The sequence below is a fragment of the Halichoeres trimaculatus genome, unplaced genomic scaffold, assembly GCF_033239565.1.
Source record: "Halichoeres trimaculatus isolate MK-OKI-2021-1 unplaced genomic scaffold, fHalTri1.1 fHalTri1_scaffold_4, whole genome shotgun sequence".
Lineage (NCBI taxonomy): Eukaryota > Metazoa > Chordata > Actinopteri > Labriformes > Labridae > Halichoeres > Halichoeres trimaculatus.
Window position 1 is genome coordinate 6,219,350 of NW_027437182.1, and position 26,187 is coordinate 6,245,536.

At 38.4% G+C, this 26,187-nt stretch overlaps 1 protein-coding gene across 1 annotated transcript in view; it reads left to right on the top strand.

The window, feature by feature from the left end:
- ap1m3 (adaptor related protein complex 1 subunit mu 3) overlaps positions 1 to 17,406 on the top strand; it is a 55,916-nt gene extending 38,510 nt beyond the window's left edge. Inside the window, exons 7-12 of the mRNA XM_074667352.1 lie at positions 923 to 1,065; positions 3,138 to 3,209; positions 3,508 to 3,666; positions 9,023 to 9,148; positions 11,862 to 11,937; positions 17,011 to 17,406. Of these exons, the coding sequence (XP_074523453.1) occupies positions 923 to 1,065; positions 3,138 to 3,209; positions 3,508 to 3,666; positions 9,023 to 9,148; positions 11,862 to 11,937; positions 17,011 to 17,033 (599 nt within the window). The 3' untranslated portion in view covers positions 17,034 to 17,406. The remainder of the gene's footprint in view (positions 1 to 922; positions 1,066 to 3,137; positions 3,210 to 3,507; positions 3,667 to 9,022; positions 9,149 to 11,861; positions 11,938 to 17,010) is intronic.
- The last annotated feature ends 8,781 nt before the right edge of the window (positions 17,407 to 26,187 follow it).

Sequence of the window (26,187 nt, forward strand, 5' to 3'; positions counted from 1 at the left end):
AAATTCTGTCGATATCCTTACAGAAATCACACTACATTTCTGACAAAGAAGACAAATCTGCCATATCTGTCATCTGAGGCTGTCGCAGGCTTGGAGTTTGGACAGAATGAAAATAATAACAGCTCAGCCGCCTACGTTTACTCCACCTACACACTGATTCAGACAGCAGTGCTCAGGTCCTCTCCTTCAGCGCTGCCTTCAGGAGCAGTCGTTCACTGGGAGTCAGGTTTCTGTATTTCACTCCAGTAACTGAGGCTGTTTTGGATTTCTGTCAGATCCTTTTAAAACCTGATTTCTCTGAAGAGCTCCACCATGTTTGAATTACTAATTAGTCCTAATCAGGAAACACTAAAATGCTCCTGGATTTTTTTTCTAAGTAGTGGCACTTTTAATTTGCTTTTTTCAAACTAATATCTGTGTCTAACCGGTTTTTAACACCCACACTAACACAAAAGTTTGTGTACTGAAGCAGTTAAATGATCAAGAGCAGTGTCAAATCTACCTCTACTATGGAGCCCTCCTGGTGGGCGTGCGTAATAAAAACAAGACCACAACAAAAGACCCCGAGTAGCAGCATTTATTTTCCAAAAAGAATTTCAGTAACAGAGATGTTTGTGTGTGTGTTTTTCTTGACTGAAACGTCAAGATTTACATGCTTTAATTAATGTGTGTGTGTGTATCAGGTGTGTATCAGGTGTGGATGTGTTGGTCTTAGCTGGATGGATGTCAGTGGGAGGGACTGCACAGTGTGTGTGTTGGAGAGAATATTTGTCAGCCATTATTACCTTGACCTTGTTTTTCTCCAAGGCTGCGTGAAAAGCTCTCAATCTTTCTTGTGTGTCTTGTGTGTTGTTTGTTTTGGTGTGTGTGTGTGTGTGTGTGTGTGTGTGTGTGTGTGTGTGTGTGTGTGTGTGTGTCTCAGGAGAGAAGAGTAAGACAGTGGAGCTGGAGGATGTGAAGTTCCATCAGTGTGTCCGTCTGTCACGCTTTGAGAATGACCGCACCATCTCCTTCATCCCCCCTGATGGCGAGAGCGAGCTCATGTCGTACCGCCTCAACACCACGGTGAGTGGGACACACACACACAAACACACACACACACACTCCAAACACCTACTTGCTGATTGCACCAGCCACATATACCTTATATTTGTCTCTCAGCAGGACACATAAACAGGTGCTTCATCACAGCGCAGGGTGTTCATACTTTTCTCAGTTTACTCACAGAAAACACTGAGTGTCAAACTTTGTATGAGCCTGATCAGAGAGTGGGAACTCGCAGGAAATGGTAATTATATACACATAATGTAAAAATTAAACTTCAGAGTTAAAAATAGTCATTTTTATAGGAGTGGATTCAAAGTGTAAAGTATATTAATGTCATGGAAATGATTACTTTTTGTTTACATCTGCAAAAAGATGGTTAGATTTTGTGGAGGAATTTGTGACCATATACAACCTTAATTAGCTCTTGTGTGGTTGTGGTTTTGTTCTACTTTTCTCCTTCTCAAGACTATTTTATGTATACTTAGTTGGCTGTGTCCCAAATCAGGCCGATGAATCCGGCCTCTTTAGTCTCACATATCCCAAGATTTGTTGCATGTAAACACAGAAGATGATGGACATGACCAAATGCCTGTATTATCCACTTGTGTAGGATTTCTGGCAACAACTGTGATTTCATTTCTGAAAACCTTGATTTTAGGTTTTAAGTTAAGGTTTTATTTTACTGAGAAATGTATTTGGGTTCGTTTCAAGTAATTCACAGAGAAAAAACACTTTCTTTATAAATCTTCTCATTATGAAAAAAAATCTACATTTATAAATGTACATTCTCTAGGAAAATAATCCTTGATTTTTTTTTTTTTTTAAGAGGGAATTCAAACAATACATTCAATCAATTCAGTACTTTGAAAAAAGAGAAGCAGATAAACTAAAACAGCTGTCACCTTATTCAGTTTTTTTTAATTGATCTGGCACTTTTTACTCTGTTTAATGATGGTTATGGTAATAGAACAAAAAAACCATCCTGTTTTAAATGTAAACTTTTGGTTTACATGTGTTTGAAAAGCTTGCTGTACCAAATCTATGTGACATTACTGATGTAAGTCTGACAGGTGAGGGCGGCGCTGCGTGACGATGAGAGTGACAAAACAGGAAATGCTCCACAGACCAAACCGTCTTAATTCAATTCAGCCTTTGGGTCTGTAGGCTGCAGCCTTCATGGGCTGCAGACCCTGAATGGGGACACAGCCTATGTCTCTCCCATGTTACAGTTTGTTACCTCCGCCAAGGAGGTTATGTTTATGGGAGAGTTTGTCTGTCTGTCTGTGAACAACATAACTCAAAAAGTAACAAACGGATCTTGATGAAATTTTCAGGAAATCTTGAAAATGGTATAAGGAAGAAGTGATTAAATTTTGGAGGTGATCCAGATCACTGTCTGGATCCAGGATTTTTTTTAAGGATTCTTCATCATTATGAGATAGGGCTGTTATCACCATATGTGTATATAACTCCACCATAAATGGTCGGATTGCTTTGCAAAACAATACAAGATAATGTCACCATAATTTCTGACAGATGTAAAAGTATGATCCAGATCCTGGCAATAATCTGGATACTAAGATCTGGAATGAGAAATATGTACAGGGACAATCACAATATGCTTGGCGGAGGTCTGTGCTCTCTGAGTGCTTTTCTAGTTTTATATTCAAACAAGAAAAGAAAAAATATAATGTCAGAGGAAACTGTATTACTATTCCATGTATATGATTTTGTCCTGATGTCTGCCTTTAGGACTGAAAAATAAAGAATTGAAAAAAAATAAATAAATAGGTTTTTTTCTTGTGAAATGAAAGAGAGAAGCAGAGGTGGAGGTACATTCCCCATATGTCACCTGTCATCGTTACAGCCTGGTTTACATGCTGCTCCATGGACTTCAGAGACATGCTGGGTTTGAAATCTGCCCTCATCACACTTATTGTGTCTCTTGTACAAACACAGCGTCTCTAACTCTCTCGGCGTCGCTCCGATGATGTGTGTCATGGCGTTGCCGCTAAGCTCTGTGCTCTCGCCCCTCTGACCTTGTTCCCTCCCTCCGCTTCCCTCCGTCTCTCTATCTCTCCCTTTGACAGGTAAAGCCGCTCATATGGATCGAGAGCGTGATTGAGAAGTTCTCTCACAGCCGTGTGGAGATCAAGGTGAAGGTAATGATGACACAAATTCACACACACACACACACACACACACATACACACACACATATAGGGAACAGTGTCCTTATCTGCTTGTGGAGTCCTCTCACTGGAGCTAATTTGATATTTATGCCACACACCTCTCAGGTGGATTACTGATTACCATCTGTTCACGCCAGACTCAGAATAACAAGCTGCAGTGAGGATAATCATTAAGTCCACTATGATTTAAATCTGGATTCTGTTTTTCCTGTTGAGTCTAAAAGGCTTGTGCTGACTTTTAAACTGTGTCCTTTGTTTCGTCTCTCAGGCTCGAAGTCAGTTTAAAAGTCGCTCCACCGCCAACAACGTGTCCATTCTGGTGCCGGTGCCCAGCGACGCAGACTCCCCAAAGTTTAAGACAAGCACGGGGAGCACCAAGTGGGTACCAGAGAAGAACGTGGTGCAGTGGAACATCAAGTCTTTTCCTGTGAGTGAATAGAATAGAATCAAATAGAATAGAATCAAATAGAATAGAAAAGAAATTCAAGAGTCACAGCAGCAATACAATAAAACAAAAGTCAGAAAGTGTATAGAAAGTGCAAATAGGTCCATAAGAAAATAGATGCTGACAGCTTGTCCATCATTGTTCAGTCAGCCAGCCTCCACCTCCACAGGGTCCAGGACTGAGCTTCTTCAGCAGTCTGTTCAGTCTCTGTCTCCTGGATCCTGTCTGCTCACAGCAGCTGAAGCTCTTCCAATGTGGCGTTGGTGTCTGGTGTTAGCTCTGTTAGCCATGTCTGAACTTTTTAAACTGTAACGAAAAGAAAACAGAGGTTATGGTGTTTGGACCAAGTGGCCCCTGTGAGTCCACCTCTGTTGATCTTGGACCCCTGACAGTTTATTTTAAATCAACTGTTACCAATCTGGGTTTTAAGCTGGACAGTGATTTTAAACTAGACAGCCAAATTAAAAATGTTGTGAAGTCTTGTTTTTATCACTTAAGGCGGTTGGCAAAGGTCAAATCTTTTATGTCCAGGCAGCACTTTGAAACAGTGATCCATGCTTTTATCTCATCACGTTTGGATTATTGCAACGCACTTTATGTTGGAGTGAGTCAGTCCCTGCTCTCCCGTCTGCAGCTGGTCCAGAACGCCGCTGCACGACTTTTAACCGGTACAAGAAAAAGAGAGCACATCAGCCCAGTACTGGCTTCACTCCACTGGCTGCCTGTGACTTTTAGAGTTGATTTTAAAATTCTTATGTTTGTTTTTAAATGTTTAAATGGCCTTGCCCCGCCTTACCTCTCTGAGCTTCTTCAGCCCTACTCACCCTCTCGGTCCCTCAGGTCGGCCGACCAGCTGATCCTGCAGGTACCAAGGTCCAGGAAGAAGCTCAGAGGGGACAGGGCCTTCTCTAATGTTGCTCCCCGATTGTGGAACTGTCTTCCCCTGCACATTAGAGAGACCCCTTCACTGTCCACTTTTAAAACACGTCTTAAAACCCATTTTTATTCTTTGGCTTTTAACTCCAGCGAGACTTAGTTTCTTTGCCTGATCTTATTCTCTTTTATTTTCTTTTATTCCCTTTTACTTGCTTTTTATTTGCTTTTTATTGTTTTTAAAATGTTTTTCTTTTATTTGTCTGTTTTTAATTATCTGTTTTTATCATTTCATTTGATCTACCTGTACAGCACTTTGTCTACAGCTGTGGTTGTTTTTAAAAGTGCTCTATAAATAAAGCTGGTATGGTATGGTATGGTATGGTATGTCTGTGAATAGCATGATGCTATTCTGCCCTCTGGTGTTCCCTCTGTTGCTGGGTTAGCACGGCTAGCTCGTCCATCTTATTGGAGATAGATCTTATGTTCCCAATAACGATGGATGGAAGGACAGGTCCATGTCGTCACTTCTTAGCTCACACCTCAGTACCAGCATGTTGTTCTCACCTTGTTGGGAAACATGAGGCCTTGCACTAGTTAGCGCAGACATGCTACAGGCTGCTAACAGCTGATCTCACATGTAAACAGTGCAGCCATGGTTATATTGTTACATACAATGTAACAATCCACTCCAAATGCAAAATTGACGAAAAAGAGAAGAAAAAATTACAAGCGAACGGACAAGGAGGAGAGAGCTGCCACAAAAGGGCGGAGCCTTGCAACAAAATAAATAAATAAAATAACATTATGCCAATGCCAACATTGGAGTGTGAAAAAAAGGAAGATTTTCTAGGATATTGGAAAATTGTCCTTTGGGCAACAACCCCATCTACAAATGACTGAAGCCAGCTCCATCCTCACCAAGTGAAACATCTCAGTGCTAAACACACTGCTGCTTAAATCAAAACCTTTTAAATACATTTTATAATAGTGATTTAATGATATTATACATCATTCTATATAAGGTCAGTTTCTCTTTTTGTTCTCATTACTTCTTTGACCCATGATTTCACTATTATACCAGGACTCCAAGGAGCTCGTTTTGAGGTATACATCTAAAGAGAGGTTCAATGAGATACTTAAAAACAGTCAGCGTGTTCCTTATGGTAGATAAACTCTGTTCTCAGCATTAATAAGTGCTTCATAACTCTACTTAAAATAAATTAATTAACACACCTTGAATCATTCTGGCATCAAAAAATTAAGTGTTTTTTTGTTGAAGCGTTTGAAGTATCAGCCTCACTTCACACAGAAAAACAATCCCACCTTCCTGCTCTGTTTCCTGCTGTTTCCTTTTAAGTTTCAGTGTCATTCTGTTCTTTCAACGAGCTATAAACTCTTCTGAAGGAAATTTTAACACTCTTCAAGAATTAATTCAGCTGAGAAGGTTTTTATCTCTTATCTGTAATTATTACGCCTTCAGCCTGTCAGGAAGGGTTAAGAGCCGACCTCACCGGTGACGTGCTCTGTTATCTAGCTCATGCATGACTCTGAATCACATCACACTCTCTGTTTCAAACCTTTAGACCCAATAAAACGTCACGTCCTCACAGGACGACAAACTTCACTCCTAACGTTTGATGGAGTTTCGAGGGAACAAAGAAGACGCTCAGTGAGTTGGGATAGAAAGCTGATAAAGTGGCTCATCATCAGGCGGGACGTGTTCAGCTCTGTCCACTGATTTACAAACATTACCCTCCTGCTCATAAAGGTTTTTAGGAAATAGGACTTTTGCCTTCAGCTGTTTTATCAGTACAAATGTGCACATTTTTAACAGACTTCTCATTTAAAGGGGAATGAGAATATTATGCTAAAGTTATTTCATTAGCTGCGGGGAAGGGTAACAGTCCTGAGGTTTTTCATGGCAGCTGTGAAATGAAAAGAAAGAACAATATTCCCCTTGTTATTATATCATACTCTAACCTAATTAGACCTTATAAAACATATAACCATTACCTGACCTTTTTAGAGAGTGTGAACTCTTTTGGTTGTTTCCAGAGAAACTTCTGTTTGTGTTTTTATCAGAGCTCTTATCAGTGGATTGCAGTGGCAGGGCTGTACTGGAAAAAGTAATATTACATTATGAATTATGTTGTTACAAAAAACACCAGTGTCATAATGTGATAGCACCTGGAGGTTCCTTATTCTGCAAGAATACTGTGAGGAATCAGAATCAGAATCAGAATACTTTATTGATCCCCAAGGGAAGATTTCATTTCAGTTACATCCCTTTCAGGACATATAAGAAAACAAACATGGGGAAATGCAGAAATTGGATTAACATAGTAGCAGCTAGCTACCCAGCACCCCTTTGGAGTAGGTATGAAAAAAACAACATTGGGAGAAGAGAGGGAAAAAAAAAAGTCAATTCCAGACTATTCCCAACAGGGGGCGTAGTTTGAGATTGAGAAAAAAATAACAACGAACAATAACAACAAACAAAAACTCGAAGACTTGCACAAATGTCACTGCTCAGCCTTGGAGGGGCACGCACACAGCCTTACTTGAGCACGTGTGCAATAACCCTCTGCAGCTGAACTGTAACGGAGCCAAAGAGGGCGTTGAGTCCAAGGTTGTGTGTGTGCCATGTGACCTCATGTGGGTGTATCAAGCGGCAACCTCCAGTCTAAGAATATTAAACAATGTGGAAGTGCTAAAATCTCCTGTTTCTCGAGTGTCCTCTTGAGGCTGGCTCTGGAAGTAGTGGAAGTCACATACACACCAAGCCAAAAAAAGCCTTTTTCAAACCAGAAATTAACCTATTTACAGCCTGGTTGAAAAAACGTCTCCTGTCTGAGTCACTAAGTTTACTACCGGCACCCACTGTATGGGGGGTGGATTTTTTTCTAACTCGGCCGTTCAGAGGATATTAAGATCGCGGGCTCCCCAACAAGAGACACAGCTGAGGATCATATGACCGACAGGCGCCCTATGGCTGTAGGCGAAGCCCTTGCCACTACTACTATGGCCGTTATAGCCGATGTGCTTCTTTTTTCTGTTTCAGAAACAGACGGATGACGTTGGCGAGACTACGTCCATGTTTTATACAGTCTATGGTGTGTATGTGTGAGCCCATGGACTTCATCCCCACCCAGACTCAACAATGTCTCAATGACAAAGACAACCCCGAAGAGTTCTGATCCAGAGACAAGTTCACAGAAGAAAGGTGTGGGATGGGAGGGGGTAGAGCATCTGTCTGCATACCATCCAGGAGAGCAGAGCACTTAGCCTACCAAGGCCGACGTGGAGGAGCCAAAAGAGAGATGAAGATTGTTTGGGTCAGGCAGACACACTGAAAATTTTTCCGTCTGCCTTAAAGTCCAAACTGGTCAACTCTGTAGCATGCCAAATGACCTAATTTGGTGGCCCATTACAGGTGAGATGAGCGGACAACTTCTTCAAGTTGTTATCCATCCTTAGAAGAAGTCAAGGAATCACATCCTGCCTGAGTTGGCAAATCGCTTGAGTCTGAGTGTTGACAGCCCTGCACAATCCCTCAATGAAAGGCAGCTTATCGAACCCCAAAAGGGCTGCCTGCGTCCTCTGAAGTTTGCGATAAATCAGGAAACCGCCAGCTCCAAACAGCAGAAAGCCTGATATCATAATTCCAGATATGTAGAAATCTTCAACATCCTTGATGGAACAGAATGACAGGCGTACGGTCCTCCAGGTTACCCAGGAGTCCATCGAATATCTGGCTGCAACCATTCAGCCGGGGCAGGCGGGCTCCCCTTTGCCCAGTTTTGGATAGGATACCAAGAGAGGTATCCTAGTTCAGACAGAGACAGACCAAGAGCAAGCAGGTCAGATAAGGAGGAGGGAGCTAGAAGAAAAGCGTCTGCCTCCATTGAGAGCAGAAGAGAAAAAGGAGGATGACTAAAAACGCTAACACCAAGCTGTTTTCATAGCCTCATATGTTTCATTAGCCATTGTATAACTGTACTCACTACCTTTGTTCTTACTTTGTGTTTTATAGCTGATAACTCTTTATCATCAAACTATCACCCAACCTAAACAAAGTCACTTTTGTGTCCTGATGTACCCATGTTGCTCAATAAGCCTTGAAACATAGACTCAGACTCAGACCTGAGGGTGGGTTAATACGAGGAATAATTAACCTTTTTATGTTTGTTGCCAAGATGTTGTTGCCAGCAGCTGAATCCCACAGACTGATATCTGATTGACGCTGATGTGACTCAGGAGTTATCTCACTTTGCCGTGAATACAAAGCTTGTTTTGTTTTTCTGACTAACGTCCACGTGGTAATTGGAGTCACACACCTGGGGACAGAGCTCCTCAGACGGACTGACTGAACTTTTATATGTGAGAAAACTTTCTGAATGAGATGTTTCACCTGCTTCTCATTGACCTTTTCTCCTTGTTGTTTCTGTGTGTGTGTGTACAGGGAGGGAAGGAGTACATGATGCGGGCGCACTTTGGGCTGCCCAGCGTGGAGAGTGAAGAGGTGGAGGCAAAGAGACCAATCACTGTGAACTTTGAGATCCCATATTTCACTGTGTCTGGGATTCAGGTGGGCTCTTTTACTAACACCCGTCTTCAGTCCTAAACCCTTGTTGTTTAAAGCTCCCTCCAGGACTTTTTAGATGGCTGTGAAACAGACTTTACTTCTTCCTCTTTATGACCTGTAAAAACCGCAGAAGTGCCCCAGGAGAAGGATATTTCTGTTTACTGATGTTTAGTGTCTGTTACAGCTGCCACCAGGTAGATGTTAGAAAAGGGGATTAACAGAAAGTGTGTAAAGGCCTTTTGAGCATTTTTCTGCTCTCAAAATTTGAGTGGCATGTTTGACGTTACATGTGCAAAGAACAAGAGCAAGGTAAAGAGAGCTATCAATTGTTACCAGAGGATAAAACAGACACGACCCAAAAGTTCCTCACAGGAGCTATTACTGTAGTCTCACAAATTTGCATAATCATGAAGTTAACCCAGAAGTGCAAATCTGTAGTTTTTCTAGCGTCTGTTTGAGGCAGGCTGTAGAGGTGAGGAATCCTCTTCACACTGTAGAAAATAGTTTGTTGATTCAACTTAACTCCCCCAAGTCATCTGTTGCTTTGACTGAGTTAAGTTAATTCAACATGAAGCGTCACATAATTTGAACATCAAGAGAACTTCAAAAGATGTTGGTTGAACTTAATTTATCAAGTATTTACAGCAAAGTAATTTTGTTGTGATGGTGTTTTGTAACCATGAGTGAGGAGGAAACAAAGTGGGTATAAGAGCCTGCTGAAAATTGAGATGTCCTAATCCTAACATGTCAACACATCTCATTTATTAGCATTAACACTAAACTCACAATAAAAATCAGTGAGTACATGGGCCCAGATAGCCAGTCCGTGCAGTTAAGCACAGAAGGCCTGTGCCCCCTGCAGTGTAAATGTTCAGTTGTTCAGCAGGGTCCACTGTGTTTCCTCCTCACTCACTGTTACAAAACGCCATCGCAACCAAAAAAAATTGATTCATGTAGACGTAGATTTTTAATTTTTCTAAATTTTGTAGCTGAGTTGATCCCAACTTATGATTATGTTTTATCAGTAATCTTTTGTCATACTGACTTAAAGCGATATGTTAAAACAACAAATGTGCAAAATCACTGTTTGCAGTGTAGGCCCCATATTTGACAGCAGAAATAAAGGTTTGCAGCCTGATTCAAATATAGTTTTAGTCTCAGTAGTTCAATACTTAATATAGAGATAAAAACTACAGAAAAGGTGAAAAATTTCACTACACGTTGGTCTTTGTTTTTGTTTGAGAAAAGAGCCAAAGTTGCACCATTAAGAAGGCACAGCTGTTTTTGATTGATTGGCTGATTAAAAATGGTTATTTTACCATACCATACCAACTTTATTTAAACAGCACTTTTAAAAATAGCCACACCTGTAAACAAAGTGCTGTACAGGTAGAATAAATTAAAAGGATAAAAACAGATAAGTAAAAACAGACACATAAAAGAAAACATAGTAAATACAACTAAAAGCAAATTAAAACAAATTGAAGGAAGAATTGTAGAAAATAAAAGGGAATAAGACCAGGCAAAGAAACTAAGTCTCGCTGGGAAAAAGCCAAAGAATAAAAATGGGTTTAAAGACAATTATTAAAAGTGGACAGTGAAGGGGCCTCCCTAATGTGCAGGGGAAGACTGTTCCACAATTGGGGAGCAACATTAGAGAAGGCCTTGCCCCCTATGGGCATCTTCCTGGACCTTGGTTCCTGCAGGAGCAGCTGGTTGGCTGCTTATTTTGAAAAACGTAAAGAAAAATTAAACGAGAAGAAAAAAAAACCCTCAGACAAACAGAAAGTTGGAACATAAAGACTTTGCAATTTTGCAAACAATCTAAAATGAAAACATTTTTTTGTCTTAAGGAAGTAAAACGTATTAATTTCCACCACTTCTCCGTTGTTAAACAAATAAAATTCAGTCAGCTAAACCTTGAGATATACATTAAAAAGCCATGGATATATTGCTTTATATACTTACACAAACATAAATACATATTTAAATATAATATAATATAATAAAATATGATATAATATAATATAGTGTAATATAATATAATATTATATAATGTAATATGATATAATATAATATAATATAATATAATATAATATAATATAATATAATATAATATAATATAATATACCATTATATAATATAATGTAATATCATTAACCAACACTAACCATCAAAATCTCAAACTTCCTTGCCATTGCACAATGATCATTTAGTCCCATCTTTAACCTTATATTTTGTGAAAATCTCCTCCTTGTGTATCCTAGTAGTTGACAGTCAGAAGTCACATTTTAGCTTTTCATCAGAAAACCTCAGGCTGGTTTCGGCTTCACTTCTCCTCTTGATGCTAGATTGGAGAGTTGGGTAGATACATCATTTCCATTGTGGCGCCTGTCATCGTTTGGCCTCATAAAACCTCCAGTGGTAGGAGACATTAATCTGACTACGACTGTGAGTTTCTCACAGTGGTGCACTACAGGAAGTGGGTTCAAAAACACTTTTTTTTTTCAATTAACTAGGATTTCTTTTCAAGGGTTGATTTGACTTTTAGAAGCTGTTTAACATCCTTCAGTCACGAGGGAACTACAAACCTTTAATTCTCAGATAAGCTGAGTTTCACGTGATGTTTAATGGACAGAAATGATTCCTGTGTGGGCTCCTATAAGAAGAAGCAGCTGATGAGTGAAACTATATTTAACCTGTGTGTGTCTCCTAGGTGCGCTACCTTAAGATCATAGAGAAGAGCGGTTACCAGGCGTTACCATGGGTGCGCTACATCACACAGAGTGGAGGTGAGAAAACACACACACACACAAACCTTGTCCTTTACTCTGCTCTATCCTGCTAATCCAGTTGACGTGGATCATGCTCCCTTTCGTATTAAAGCAACATGTGGTTGGGAATCAGAACACTGGCAATCTTGAACTTATAACATAAGATAAGATAAGATAAGACAAGATAAGATATACCTTTATAAGTCCCACAGGGGGAAATTCCATATTTACAGCAGCAGCAGGACACAAGAGAAGTAACGGTAATAAGCCAAAAATAAAATTTGAATTGGCATATATTAATACATAAATAAATATTATTATTTTTATCAATTATTAATTTGAATTAATATATATTCAAATATTATAATATATATTATTTATTATTATATTATTCATTATATAAATTATTATATAAATACTGTAAATAAATCATATAATTAATTATAATTATATTCATATGATAATAATATTATAATAAAAAATTTTATATGATAATTTATTGTATAAATTATTAAAATTTAAATATTATTATATAAATTATATTATTTATTTTTTATTTATTATACAAGATTATTTTAATATTATGTGAATATTTATTAAATTAATTATTATTATAAATATTTGTTTTTATTATTTTTGTGACTCCTCCACTATTAAAATCCTCGATACACCTGATTTCACAAAAAGTAGTTATCTGAAGATAAACTCAAGAAAAACCCTAAGGTCTTCATCTTCTAGATTTAACACATTTACAACAGATCTAAGGAGAATTTGATTTAAATCACAAAATCAAAGCTTGTTTTTGTTATAAATAAACATCCAAGATCAGCCTCTTCTTCTATGAATCGTATGTTTTCTTCTTTTTCTGTCCTAAGCCCAAACCCATCAGCAGATCAGGGGTTAGTCTGAGGTTAAATATGATGTTTTCTGTGGGACAGCATTGTGAGGATCAGTCTCTCTGAAACACTACTCAACCTGTGCCCTGAAAGTGAACCCAGCTGTATAACATCCTTCATCTCCATTACCTGGCTCTATCGCCATGAGTTACGTCCTCGGGGGATTCGAATGACACCCCACAGGATGCCAAGGATGGGAACTTTACTGGCCCACTCGCCTTTGTGTCTTATTTTTTCAAAGTGGAAAACAGGAATACTGTAAACTCAAGGGAAAGCTGCAGATACGTTCAGGAAAAGCTGAATTTTTAGTCACTGCGCTGAGAACGAACCTGCGTCACATTTGTCAAAGTGGCTCTGAGGGAAACAAGCACCAGAAACGATTCAGTGTTTTCAGCTTTAAAGTCACTTATCACCTCACTAAGCTCAAACTGAACGTTTAGGAAATCATCTTTAGTGTGTGAAAGCAACATCTCCACCACAAACACATTGATCTTCAGACAGATCACACATCAGTGCATTGCACAGCGACAGTATATTGATGAGACTGCAGCAAAATCCCCCTGTGACGCTGACTGGATTCAGTGAGGGACAAATGGAAATAATATGGAGATGGAAGTCCGGTATCTCTGCTGGGCCGCTGCCAAAATCCTTAAGATTCGTAACTGCAACGCGCCCGAGGACTGAACCTGCCTCTGTAGCATCCATCATATCCATTACCTGGACGTGTCAGGTGCGAGTTGAGGGCTGCGGAGGTTTGAGTGATGCCTAAAAGTGCCAGGCGGCTCCCAGGGTGGCACTCAGGGGATGCCAAGGTTACTTTTTGCCTGGCTGTTATACCAGAGAGGAAGCAGACGACAGAAAGAGAAGGAGAGGAGAAGAGTGTATGATGATGAAGTGAGACAGACCGGAGAGAGCGGTATCACCTTTCTTTTATTGTTACAATCAGCAACATGGAGAGGGAGAGGAGGCGCTCAGATTTCACCCAGACACACTCACATAGATTAAACAATACTCTGATACTGTAGACCCGATGTGCTGACTTATTAATGAGTGATGAACAGGCGTTCAGAAGCTGCTCGCTGCAGCACAAATATCAGACTGTGAGTGGACAGAAAATAACCTCACGCTGCTCGACAGAGACTTCAGCTGCTTTTGATTTAATCAAGAGCTCAAATTTAAACAGTTTTTCATTTGTGATGCAAATTAGATTGAGGCAACTTTACCTGTAAATTGCTGCAGGTCCTTATATGAAGTGGCCAGTGGGTGTTAGACGATTTGCAAAAGCCACAACTAGGGATGTCCCGATCTTGATCCCTAGTATTGGATTGGCCAATTTTTGCATTTTTGAAAGTATCGGTAATCAGGAATTCTAGCCAATCCTCTCAACCGATCATTCATGTTAAGCCTGGCTCACACTACAGGATTTTAAAAATCTTAAAAAACCTTTAAAAATCTTTGAAAATACTGACCAGCACACACTACAGGATTTCACCAAGATTATTCGACCAGAGAGAGTGATGCACCACATGTGCTCAGTTGTTTGATCTGAGGTTTTTGGAGCACTGGTGGGACAGGAGGAGAGAGAAGCAGAGCTGTCTGCAGCGGTGCCTTTCACCCATTACGCGCACGCAGAGGGACAGAGGTGAAACTGTTGCTGTATCAGCCAATAATGGCATGATCTCACACCGATCACTGATAAAACAACAGTTTGCCACTGTATGAAAATGGTGTGATGTGTTATTTTTAAAGGCATTATCGAACTGGCTCGAGTGGGCCAGTGGAGCGCGCAGTCAGCTGACTCTGAGCCTTTCAGTTTCACTTTGAGCCTGCGTTTGTTGTCTGTTGTCCGGTCTCTGGGGCTCTTTCTAATTGGCTGTTGTCATCCTCAGTGAGAATGAATGTTGTAATCATCCAGATAAATATCAAACATGTTTGAAAATTATCAGGGCGGCTCCAACAAGTCTGTGAGACGATCGTGGGGCTAAAGATTCATCTGTCAACCGCTCACACTAGAAGATAAAATTGCCCGAACGTCGGGGCCGATTTTAGTCCCCGACCAGATTTCTTCCCTGATTGTCAGGAGGACTGAATCTGGGTTAAATCCGGGCGAGAATCCTGTAGTGTGAGCTAGGCTTTAGCCGTCATAAAGCCAAAATTGCTGCCAAGAAGACATGAAATTCAAAGCATTGTTGATGAAATTTTCTTGTCTTCTGCATTGTATTAAGACATGTGTCCAGCTTTGTATGCGAAACATTCAGGTACCCTCGGAAATTTGAAAATCTGACCATTACCTCATTGTTTTTAGTTTTTGGTCTGGCCAAATAGCTTGTAAATGTCAGTTAGTTAAAAATAAGTGGTATTTTAATCCCGCCGACGGGTTTAGAGGGTTTTAACTTCAAAACTAACTGGACTTAGTTAAATGGATTTAATGAGCTTTAACTATCATTTTTTACTATTCAGTATTGTTAACACACAAAAAAATGACTGTACTGCTTCACTTTCTCACTTCTTCTCAAAATCAGATTGGGACTCGGTATCGGCCGATACTTAAAATTAAATAATCTGGAACGGGATTGGGGGCAAAAGATGCTGATCAGGACATCCCTAGCCACAACAGCAAGAGCAAAAACACAAAAGAAGCACTTTCTGAGTGTTTTTTGCGTCTGTCATATTTTTACTAACTGTGGTCTTGTTTTTTTTTCTCTGTAAAGTGAAGTGCAGCACCTCTATAGATTCAAGACAACCATGGCTGTAGGCTGATGTAACTCAATCATGCCTTTGTGTATTGTCACAAAATTTAAAAGCTGTAATTCAGCAGAAAAAAGTGAAACAAAAATAACATTTTTCTGATTTTCTGATTTTAAAAAAATGATATAAGGTGGGAGTATGTACAACACTTTTAGGTACCCTGAAGCATAAGGAACACAGAACAAAAGCAGTGTGGTTGTGTCTTTACAGAATCTACACATTCTGGCACCTGAGATAAGCTGATTTGAATTTCAGGCCGCTTTTTGCTTCTGTCACATTTGTACTCACTGTGGACTCATTTTTAACTGCCATATAAAGTTATACACTTCTATGAGGTCAGGAGAACCAGGGCTAAAGACATATGTAACCCAACAATGTCTCAGCAATCTGACAGAATGCAAGAAACTGTTCAAAAAAAGAAAGGTGGACATTGATGTTCACTGAATATTTGATCTCAAACAATGAAAACTGTGAATAACTATGTAAAAAAACAGTTTATTTGAGTCATGAATCAAAGAAGAGTGAAGTATTTTCATTTTTTCAAGCTCTGAACTCATAAACTGTTGCTCATTGGTGCAGAGCAGCCCCAAGCTGAAACATGACGATGGACGGAAAATTTCAAATAATTCTTTAGGTTTAAATACAGGACACATATCGATCATTCAGGGCTTTTTTGGAGCAGTAAAGAGTGTAAAATTATTTGTTTTTTACAGAATTGAGCTAGAGCAAATGGTTTATTTTCTGCAGACTTTCAAAGAGGACGTGTGAATAAAACCACCAGGGGGAGCAGTTTTTGTGGCGACCTCTCTTCGAGCTGGGCAAGATGATGTCCATTTTTTTTTACAGTCTATGATGTGGCCCTCAGTGAAAATGAGTTTGACACCCCTGCTTCAAACAATGTCACTGAGATGACCTGGATGAAAACTTAGTGCAAAAATTAAGGCATTTTGTGTTTGGTAGATCATTTCCTCAGCAGCAGACTTATGGGTTGTGATCATGAAATCTTTGCCAAATCTTCTCTGCCGATGCCAAACAGCTTATTGCCAGTGCCGTTTCGACATTTCTCTGAATTAAGATTGCCTCCACTGTTGTTTGGTCTTGTTATTTCAGTGAGGAAGATGCTGCTTCACACTATCACAGATTTTACTGGAGAAAACTGTTAGGCACTGAGATAAAGTTTCTTTTAAAAGCAAAAGTTTGAAACATCAATGTTCATGAATCAGTTTTTTTTTTAACTTTTACAGTCTGAAACTGTCTATAATTAAATATCAATTCCAGGAATGTGTTGAATATTTGTAACATGATTAAGCAGGATGCCACCACGGCTCATATTGGTGCAAATCTTGTTAGAGGACTTAATAAGGCTTCTATTAGCCGTGATGTGCTGTGAGGGGCCGACGAGGGGGAGGACGCTGTGTTAATGCTCTGCTGTTACATTTCTTGGCAGATTACCAGCTCCGGACAAACTAAAGGGCACAGATGCTGCTAGACGAATGGATATTTCCCCTCTCTGTCTGTCTTCCTCACTCCTCACTCCTCTCCTCTCCTCTCCTCTCTGTGTCTCCGGCTGCCTGGCTGAAGTGGACAGCAGAGGACAGGTGCAGAAGGACACGTGGATTTTTTTTTTTTCTCACAACGCAGATGAAAACAAGACATCTATCTTTCCTTTACGACATTTTCAACCCAGACCGGAGAGACTGTTTCATCACCTGTGACCTGACCTGTCAGATTTTTCATAAGGCTTCCTCAGGACGCGGGATAAACATTTTAATATGTGAATAATGAACTGATGACTTTGTGACACGGTCTTGTCCTGGGTAGCTCTCATTTTCTCACTGTTAATGTGATATTCTTTAAAGTGATACTCCAGGATGGAACAAGTTTGGTCCTATCACAAGGTTTAGGGCAGAAATTACCCCTACAGCAGTGTTTTTATGCAGCAGAAGCCCAGGGCGCTCGCACCAAACACCCCCTCCCTGCTCCTCTGCCGGTTTCCTCTGCACTCAGACGGGGCCATATTTTACTTGACCAAAAGTAACTTTGTCCTGGCAGACTACCTGCATTTGTTTATATCTGGCACGCCGCGCACGGACTGAAACACTAAGCGGCGAGCGCCTCATAGCCAAGGATATAATTGTTTTGGATTTCTCATTATAGTTTAGTTTTAGTTAGTTTTGACATTTTATTTTCCATTAGAGTTTAGTTTTGATTAGTTTTAGAGTGGGCATTCTAGTTTTTATTTAGTTTTGATTTTTGCAACAAGGCTTAGTTTTAGTTTAGTTTTAGTTTAGTTTTAGTTTTTTCATACCTTATTAACCAGGTGCAGGATTCAAAAAGGTCAGAGTAAATATTTTGTCATACTGTTTATTTTCCAGTCCAACATAGTGCTCACTGCTCAGTCAATGCTGATACTGAACTGTTGGCTGCTGCCTTAAACACATGAAAATAATATAAACTTAGTATAAAAAATATAAACTTAGTATAAAAAATATAAAATAATGTTGACATAAATTACATAAAAATAATATTAACATAAACTATAAAAAAACAATATGATATGAGCTTCAGTAGATAAAAACTTGGACTCTGTAACAATAAAGGCAGACTCAAATACAATAAAAACTTGGACTCTGTAACAATTAAACTATTACAGATGCTCTAATTCATTGCTCCACTACATTTGGTCGCAGCACAGCGCACAGCCAGTGAACACAAGATACAGTTTAAGTTTACTTATCGTTGTTGTTTTCTTTTCTAGATTTTATTAGTTTGAGTTAACTGCAATGTATTTTAAATTTTAGTTTTCGTTTTTAGTTTCGTTTTAGTTAACTATTATAACCTTGCTCGTAGCCAGCTGTGGCTCTGCAGCGGAGGTAGCGCCGTTTTACAACACGATGAAAACTAGAGCCTTATTTAGCGGTGTTTTTGTGTGAAAGTAACGAGCTGAAAATTCTCTAAATAAAGCGTGACTGCAGACCGATATCAGATTTTTTCGGTGGGAGTCCGTTTATTTGTGTTTTAGGTCAAGTAAAATATGGCTCCGTCTGAGTGCAGAGGAAACCTGCAGAGGAGCAGGGAGGGGGTGTTTGGTGTGAGCACCCTGGGCTTCTGCTGCACAAAAACACTGCTGTAGGGGTCATTTCTGCCCTAAACCTTGTGATAGGACCCAACTTGTTCCATCCCGGAGTATCACTTTAAGGTAGAGTAACATCAAGGAAAGAAATAATGTTTCCATCAAATTATTTAGGAAAAATGATAAATTATTATTGGTTGTTGGATCGTTTTTGGGGGGTATGTTGATTTGCAGCTTTTGAATTTTTGTGCCAGAACGCAGACACTGTGATGGTTTTTATTTCTCAACACTTCAGGTGTGCCATGAACTTCTTTCCTCCCTGTACAGAAACTTACAGCTACACTAAATCGTAGCTCATTAGTTAGCATCTCCACCTGTGAAGGTTTTATTCCTAACATGCTCTGTCCCTTTACATCCACTTTTATATCCACATACAGACTTTTACTTCTCCTGTTAATCTCCTCTCAGAGGCGCATGTTTCGTCCGATCTCTATATTATATTTATTGCCTTAAAGAAAATTGCCTATGTATCATCACCTTTAGCACTGTGAATATTATCCCCAGTGCCATGAAACTAACACCAGCGACCAGATCAATGATTAATAAGGCACAATATTGTCGGAGGCTTCGGCAGTGTAACATAATACCGTTGACGCACTCTCCTGGGGCCTGTAACCTCGTCCTTTTACTCAAAATCAGCCTGCAGCCCTGAAGGAATGAGCTGTGCAGAATTTTCTGTCATATTTTTATCTGTTTTTATACTGTTCCAGGAAGTCCCCTACGGGATGAGAGTGAAGGACAAAACTGGGGATAGAGGAGGGGCTGTTTGGGCATGACAAAGGTAAAATAACCCACGGGGAATTCTCTGCAGAATCTGAGAATATTGACAAAATGTTGTGGCAGTTTATTTTCCCGTGACTCTTTATTTTTCATCAACCTCTGCAGGCCTCTATCCGTCTTCAAAGCACTTTGCTGTGTAATTCACTCCCCGGTTGTGTTGTGCATGCACTGCACCACTTCGGTTCAGCCGCACTGCCAGCAGCAAAGAGGAGTCATGTGTCGCTTTATTGCATCTCTGCTGTTAAAGTACAAAAATGTCTTTTACAATCATTCCATTATGTGGTGTGGGGCGCTCTCTCAGACACCATGGGGATTGTTAATACTGTGTTAAAAAGTGTCGTCTTTAATTTATCAGCTACTGTTTGTTGATAGGAAGCAAAGGGATATATTTGGAAATAAACTTTTGTATCTTGTAAACAATCTTGTTTTTTTCCTGTTCTGGAGATGGCCGTTCTATCTTTTATAGGTCAGTAATTATGATAAACTGCAGATCTGAAAATGTCTTACAACAGCTAATTGACCTCCAAGTAAACAAATCTGTTTTTAGAAACCCAGTATTTAAAGGCCCTGTGGGGTTTTTCCCTTTAAAATCCACAATTTAAAATGAGATTATCAGCGTTAAAAGCAGCTGTATCTTCATATGCCTCAAAACAAATGCAAGGTTAGAGTCAAGTCCTTGGGACATTGAATGATGGTCATGGGCAAGGGTCTGCAACCTGCGGCTCTTTGACTCCTTTGCAGTGGCTCCTTGTAGCTTTAAAAAAGAAAATTACTGAAACAAAGACATTTTTATTTTTCTTATAGAGAGCATTGATGGTTAAAGACACTGACACTAGATAAAACCATGGGTTAAAATCTTGTTGAACTAAATATGCATCACATCTTGCAATAAAGCCTGCTATCACTCTGTGTCAGCTCCTACATCAACAGTGCACCAACTTTCCAAACACCAGTGGCTAACCTCAAGTTTTACAGCCCTAGTTAGATAACTAAATCTACAAAAACAAATCTAAAAATCTGGAATAAAAATACAGGTTTTAATTATGTGTAGATGGGTTTATTTCACTGTCAACATCCTGGCTTAATATACACACTTACAATGTGGCCAGACATAACCAAACAACAAAAAATAATGCGTGAAGCTATATTAACAATAATTGTTATCAAATTCAAGCATTCTTTCAAATTTTTAAATAATTGCAAATTTTTTAAATTTCAATTTCTTTATTTTTTGCAAATTGTTAAAATAATAAAGAAATTGCTTGTAATTTTTAGAATTTCAATTTTTATTTTTGAAATTTCATAATTTTTGAAAAATTTCCATTTTCTTTCATTTCATTTTTTAAGTTTTTAAAACATTGAAATGTATTTCAATTTAATTTTACATTACATATTTTTGGCTGACTATTATTTTTTTTCTTAAATTTTGCCTTTTTTTAAAAAAAAATTGAACTTTTTCAAAAAATATTTTGTTATAAAAAAATAAATGATCTCTATATCTAAACATTATAAAGGATTTATTAGACTTTATTGTCTTTATTGTGAAAATTGTTAAAAATCAAAAAAATTATTGTAATTTTTTAAATTTTTATTTTTGAAATTTCATTTTTTTTTTTAATTCTTTCAATTTTTTTATTTCATTTTTAAAGTTATTTAAAAATTCAAGTGTATTTCAATTTAATTTTAAATCATATATATCTATATTTTTGCTAACTTCAATTTTTTTTTCTTAAATTTTGGCTTTTTTTGTTTTTTGAACTTTTTCAAAAAATATTTCATTATACAAAATAAATGATCTCCATATCTAAACTTTATATGGGATATTATAGACTTTATTGTCTTTAATGTGAAAATTTTATGGCTCCAGAATAACTTGAATCCAGGTGAAGCGAGTCAAACCAACTCCTATGAAAGTAAAGGTTGCAGACCCCTGGTCATGGGAAATGGAGTCTTTATTGGAAAAACTACATATTCTGGCCAAAGTTCTCGCTGCTATCAGTGCTACGTCTGTAACCACAAATACCTTAAGGAAACTCTCTATATAACCAAATTCATCAAAAACACCAGCATATTAACTTGCGTCATTCATGCGTATTCAAGCATTGCTGACTGTGTCACCAGGAGAAGTTTGAGGCTCATTGTTTTGCTCGAGGACACTTTGGCATGAGCACTCACTTTGGGAACTGGGATCAAACTGCAAACCTTTGGCTTTTGAGATGACCTACTATACCATCGAGCCACAGCTGCCCCAGATATGAAGGGTTTATCACCGTGATGGATGTCCTCTGTCCTTTCAGCTAGACTGATGTCCTGCACCAAAAAAGTTTGCTGAAGTAGAAGTGAACTGGTCAGACTTCAAATGGGAACAAGAACACTTTCAGTAGCCCATGTATAGTTTGTACTCTTTGATGCTAGATTTCCAAAAACAGATGAAGTCAGAGTTGACAAAATAACTGTGTCCCTCCAAATTGTCCACTAGTTGTGGAGCTGTAAGGCAGTTTTGATTCATCTGAGTGTGAAATTAATGATGTAAGGCTTGCTTATTTTTGCACAGAGCTGATATCAGTCCTGTGTTCTGATGGATAGACTTTTTTTTACTTCACAGCTAAAAGTAAAGAGAAAGCTTCATATGTTAGAAAGTCTTAACAAATTTATGATTGCAAGGTTTAAAATACTTCTTTCAGATTGTTGTAAACTTTGATGAAACACAGTCTTAAGTACCTCAGTGCCATTGGATGCTAAGCTGGTACATATCAACGGTAAGGTTTCCTGTGGTCATTTGGTTTCAGGTCAAACATCAGACACCCTCACTCTTGCGATCCAGCAGAGGTTGATCAAGCTTCAACATGTTCCTGAGCAGCTCTCCCTCACAGATCAGACCTATTGATCCAAGGCCACCAAGAGGACTTTCTCAGCAGCTTGCATGCTGTTAAATCCATATCTATCCTTCCACTCAAACGCCTCCTCCATTCGGTCTTTCCATGGCCAGGTTAGCCTCAGCGTGCCCACATTCTTCGATGCATCTAAGACAGCTGGATTTCAGGTCTGAAGGTGGGCTTAGCAATATGCTGAAGGTGCCTAAGTTGTCTAACAACAGGGTGTTTTAAAAAGTTTTAAATTCATGTATCAAAATTAAGGCCTTAAAATGTCTTAAATTCACTGAAAATGTAATATGCTGGCCTTAAATATATTACCCAGTGGTCTTATTTATTTATTTATTTTGTAATTATTATTTATTTTATTCATTTTTTATTATTATTTATTTTATTTTATTTTTTTATTATTTTTTATGCATGTATTTATTTATTTATTTAATTATTTCTTTTATTTATTTATTTATATATATATATATATATATATATATATATATATATATATATATATATATATATATATATATATATATATATATATATATATATATATATATATATATATATATATTATTTTATTTTATTTTATTTATTTTTTTTGGGGGGGTATTTTTTTTATTTTTTTTATATTAATATTTTAGATTTCTTATTTATTAAAACAGAGGCAAGCCCATATCCGCCAGCCCAGATTTTTAGCTCCAAAAAAGAAAAAAATATGTGGTTTGATTTCTAAAAAAAAAACAAAACGTTGTTTTCGTTCTTTAGGAATACAGTCTTCAGTCTTTTTTCTCTCTTATTTCTATTTTTAATCCCTGTGATATAAATGATCTGTATGCTAATAAGCCAGTCTGGGACTATGGGTAAGTGCAAATTTAATGAGGGTTTGCTGGAGTCCTGGTGCTGCCTCCTGGTTTCTATCCTGCCCTGATGAAGCTTATGGTTCACTTTGTAGGTTTCAAGAGGCGGTCAGTGACTTCACATGCTCTCACTCAAGCTCTAATTTTTGATATAGCACCTGAAAATGCATTAAAAGTACCAAAATTAATCAGTTTTCTACCTTTGAAGAGGTAGAAGAGCACTCATGAAACTCTCCAACCACTATAGATACACTTGAACAAGAAACAAAAAAAAATGCATGTGTGTTTAACTGGTTTCAAAACAAGTCACAGCATATTTTGTCTGGCTTCAGTCACTTTCTGTAGAAACATTTTCTCCGACTGGGCCTGATAGAAAAGCTCTGAATCCTGTCCTCCCACACACTTCTCCCTCCGCTCAGTATCAGACCTGCTTCCCTCCTTGCTCTGCTCACCTCCTCCTGCTGTCATGCTTGGATACACAACCTGTCTTTGCGACTTTATACTGTGGGTCAAAAGACAGATTCATGTAAGTAAGGATTACAGGATTTCTTTGTGTGTATGTGTGTCTGTGTGTGTGTGAGGGAGAGTGGTGCTAGTCTATGCCAGCCCCTGCAGGCCACTGCCTTGTGCATTGTGCCTTCACTTTGCTGTCCGTCACCACTCCAACAATGTTCAACTGTGTGACCCTTTTGTCTCAAGGCGATATAGGCAGCGCGTATGTGCAGACAGATAAAGAGGTGTGATTGGCTCACACTCGCATTCACACACAAACAACGGAGCAGAACATTTCCGAGCTTTTTCACTGAGGCGGTGTGAGGAATGACGCTCAAAGGCTTTTAAAAAAACGAATGGCCTTCATTTGCCACTGTGCAGTTTTTCTTAATGGTGTTTATTCCTACAAAAGGGACCTTTTTTTGCTCAGGGAACAAATGAGACTCAATAACAATGCAGCAATCTCAGCATATAGCTTCTCCTATTTAGAGGAGGATGATAAAGCATTTTGACAATCCAGTTCAAACTTTTGCCAGCGCATTGAAATTCTATGACTGGCTATGTTGAAGTAATGGATTTAATTTCACTGAGGTTTTTTTCCTCACAACAGTTATTTCTCTGTCTCTGCTACGTGAGGAATGATAATGATTGTTATCTGAGCCATTAATGCATCTAATAATTCAGAAGTGTTAGGGCCACAATTGTCTCCTAAAACTGCAGGGCCGTTTTTAAAGTCTACGCGCTGAGATTCTTAAACCTGATCCTCAGACAACTCAGACCAATAAAATCAAACAATGTGTCCTTTCCTTTCACTTATGTACTTCCATTAAAACAATCTATTACCATTTCAAATGTAAATGAATTCTTTCTTTTTCTGTAAGTTTTGGCTCTAATTTGGTCGTGTAAATAAGGTACAATTTCATTAAAGCTAGCTAGTCTATTTAGGAAACAGGTATCCCTCATACAGCACTGTAGCTGGCGTTCTTCCTCCTGATCTTATGCCACCAGTGGGCATGGGATCTGTTTCATTCATACATAGTTAAATTATCTGATTGTTTTTATTGTTGGGACTCAGCTATTATGCTGCTAAAAACTGAAATCTTAACAAGTGTTTTTGTCTTATTTTAAGTAAAGATGGTCTTATTTCACTTGATATGAGCCACATTCAAATTACCAGTCCAGAAAAATGTCTTGTTTCAAGGTGTTTAAAGACAAAAATGAGGTCTGAATTGCTGGTAATGAGAAAAAAAGGCCTGCCAATAGAACAAGAAAAATTGCTTGAAAATTTTCTTGAAACTAGCATAATGTCTCTATACAAGTAACTTTTCTCTTATTTCATTGGCAGATTTTTTTTCAACTTGTTACAAGCAATTCAGACCTCATTTTTGTCTTTAGATAACTGGAAACAAGGCATTTTTCTGGACTGGTCAGGTGAATGTGGCTCATATTAAGTCTAAAAAGACAAAATACGTACGATAAGATTTTTTTTTTTTTTTTTTTTTTGCAGTGTAGTGATTGGGAATGCTGTTAGCAAGCCAGGTTAAATGATACAGCTTCAAGTTTTATGACTGTCTTAATGAATGTGTTCTAAAACAGTCTCCAGAACAAAAATTAAATAAATAAATAAGATTATTTGTGTGAGCTAGTTTACCAAAGATTTTAGACTAAAAACTAGCAGATTTTTAAAAAAAGAAATCATTTTTGAAAAGTCAGAAAACCTGCTACTGTAGCAAGTAGCCTTGTTAGCTTGTTAACCTATCAGCTAGGCTTCTCACGAGTAGCTCTTGTTTAGTTTTATTTGGTTTAAATTCCTGTTTTATTTTGAAATTCTCACCCTGTGTTTCAAATGCTTTGTCTTATACAATCTATTGAAGATCTAATTTTTCAAATTCTTCCTAGATGTGGTTATTTTTTAGCCAGCACCCGTTTCTTTTATTTCTTGAATGTGAGGTGTTTCCTGTTTTATTTTGTAGTTTCCTCCTAGTGAGTCCAGTCTTCTCTTACTTCCTGTGTTTTCCCTTCTCTTTGATTAGCCTCATACTTTTCACCTGTGTCTTCTTACCACAGCTGTGTCTGATTACCTGGTATTAGATGGTCTCTGTGTTTCTTTTAAAGTGCTCTCTGTGGATTATTCCTACTGGTTTTGAGTAACTTTCTCTGGTGTTGGTGGATTTCCTTTGGTCGACATCTGGTTTTGGACTCAGTTAAAGTAAGTCTTTGGATTTACATTTTGCTCTTTTATCTCTCGTATGCTGTTTTTGTTGTGTGCAAGTGGGTCCACTGCTTTGGTTTCTAGCCTTGCATGGCAGCATGTGCTTATAAGCTAACTAGCTAGCTCTGTCATTACTAGTGCAACAGCACAAATAAAGGCCAGTGTCTATTAACAGTGTTTTGTTTTTAGCCTGAAGCTAAAGCACTTGAAGCTCTGTCAGTTACTTATAGTTGGCTTTAAAACAGCAGTGTTTGCCAGTGTCACTTCTCTCAAACTG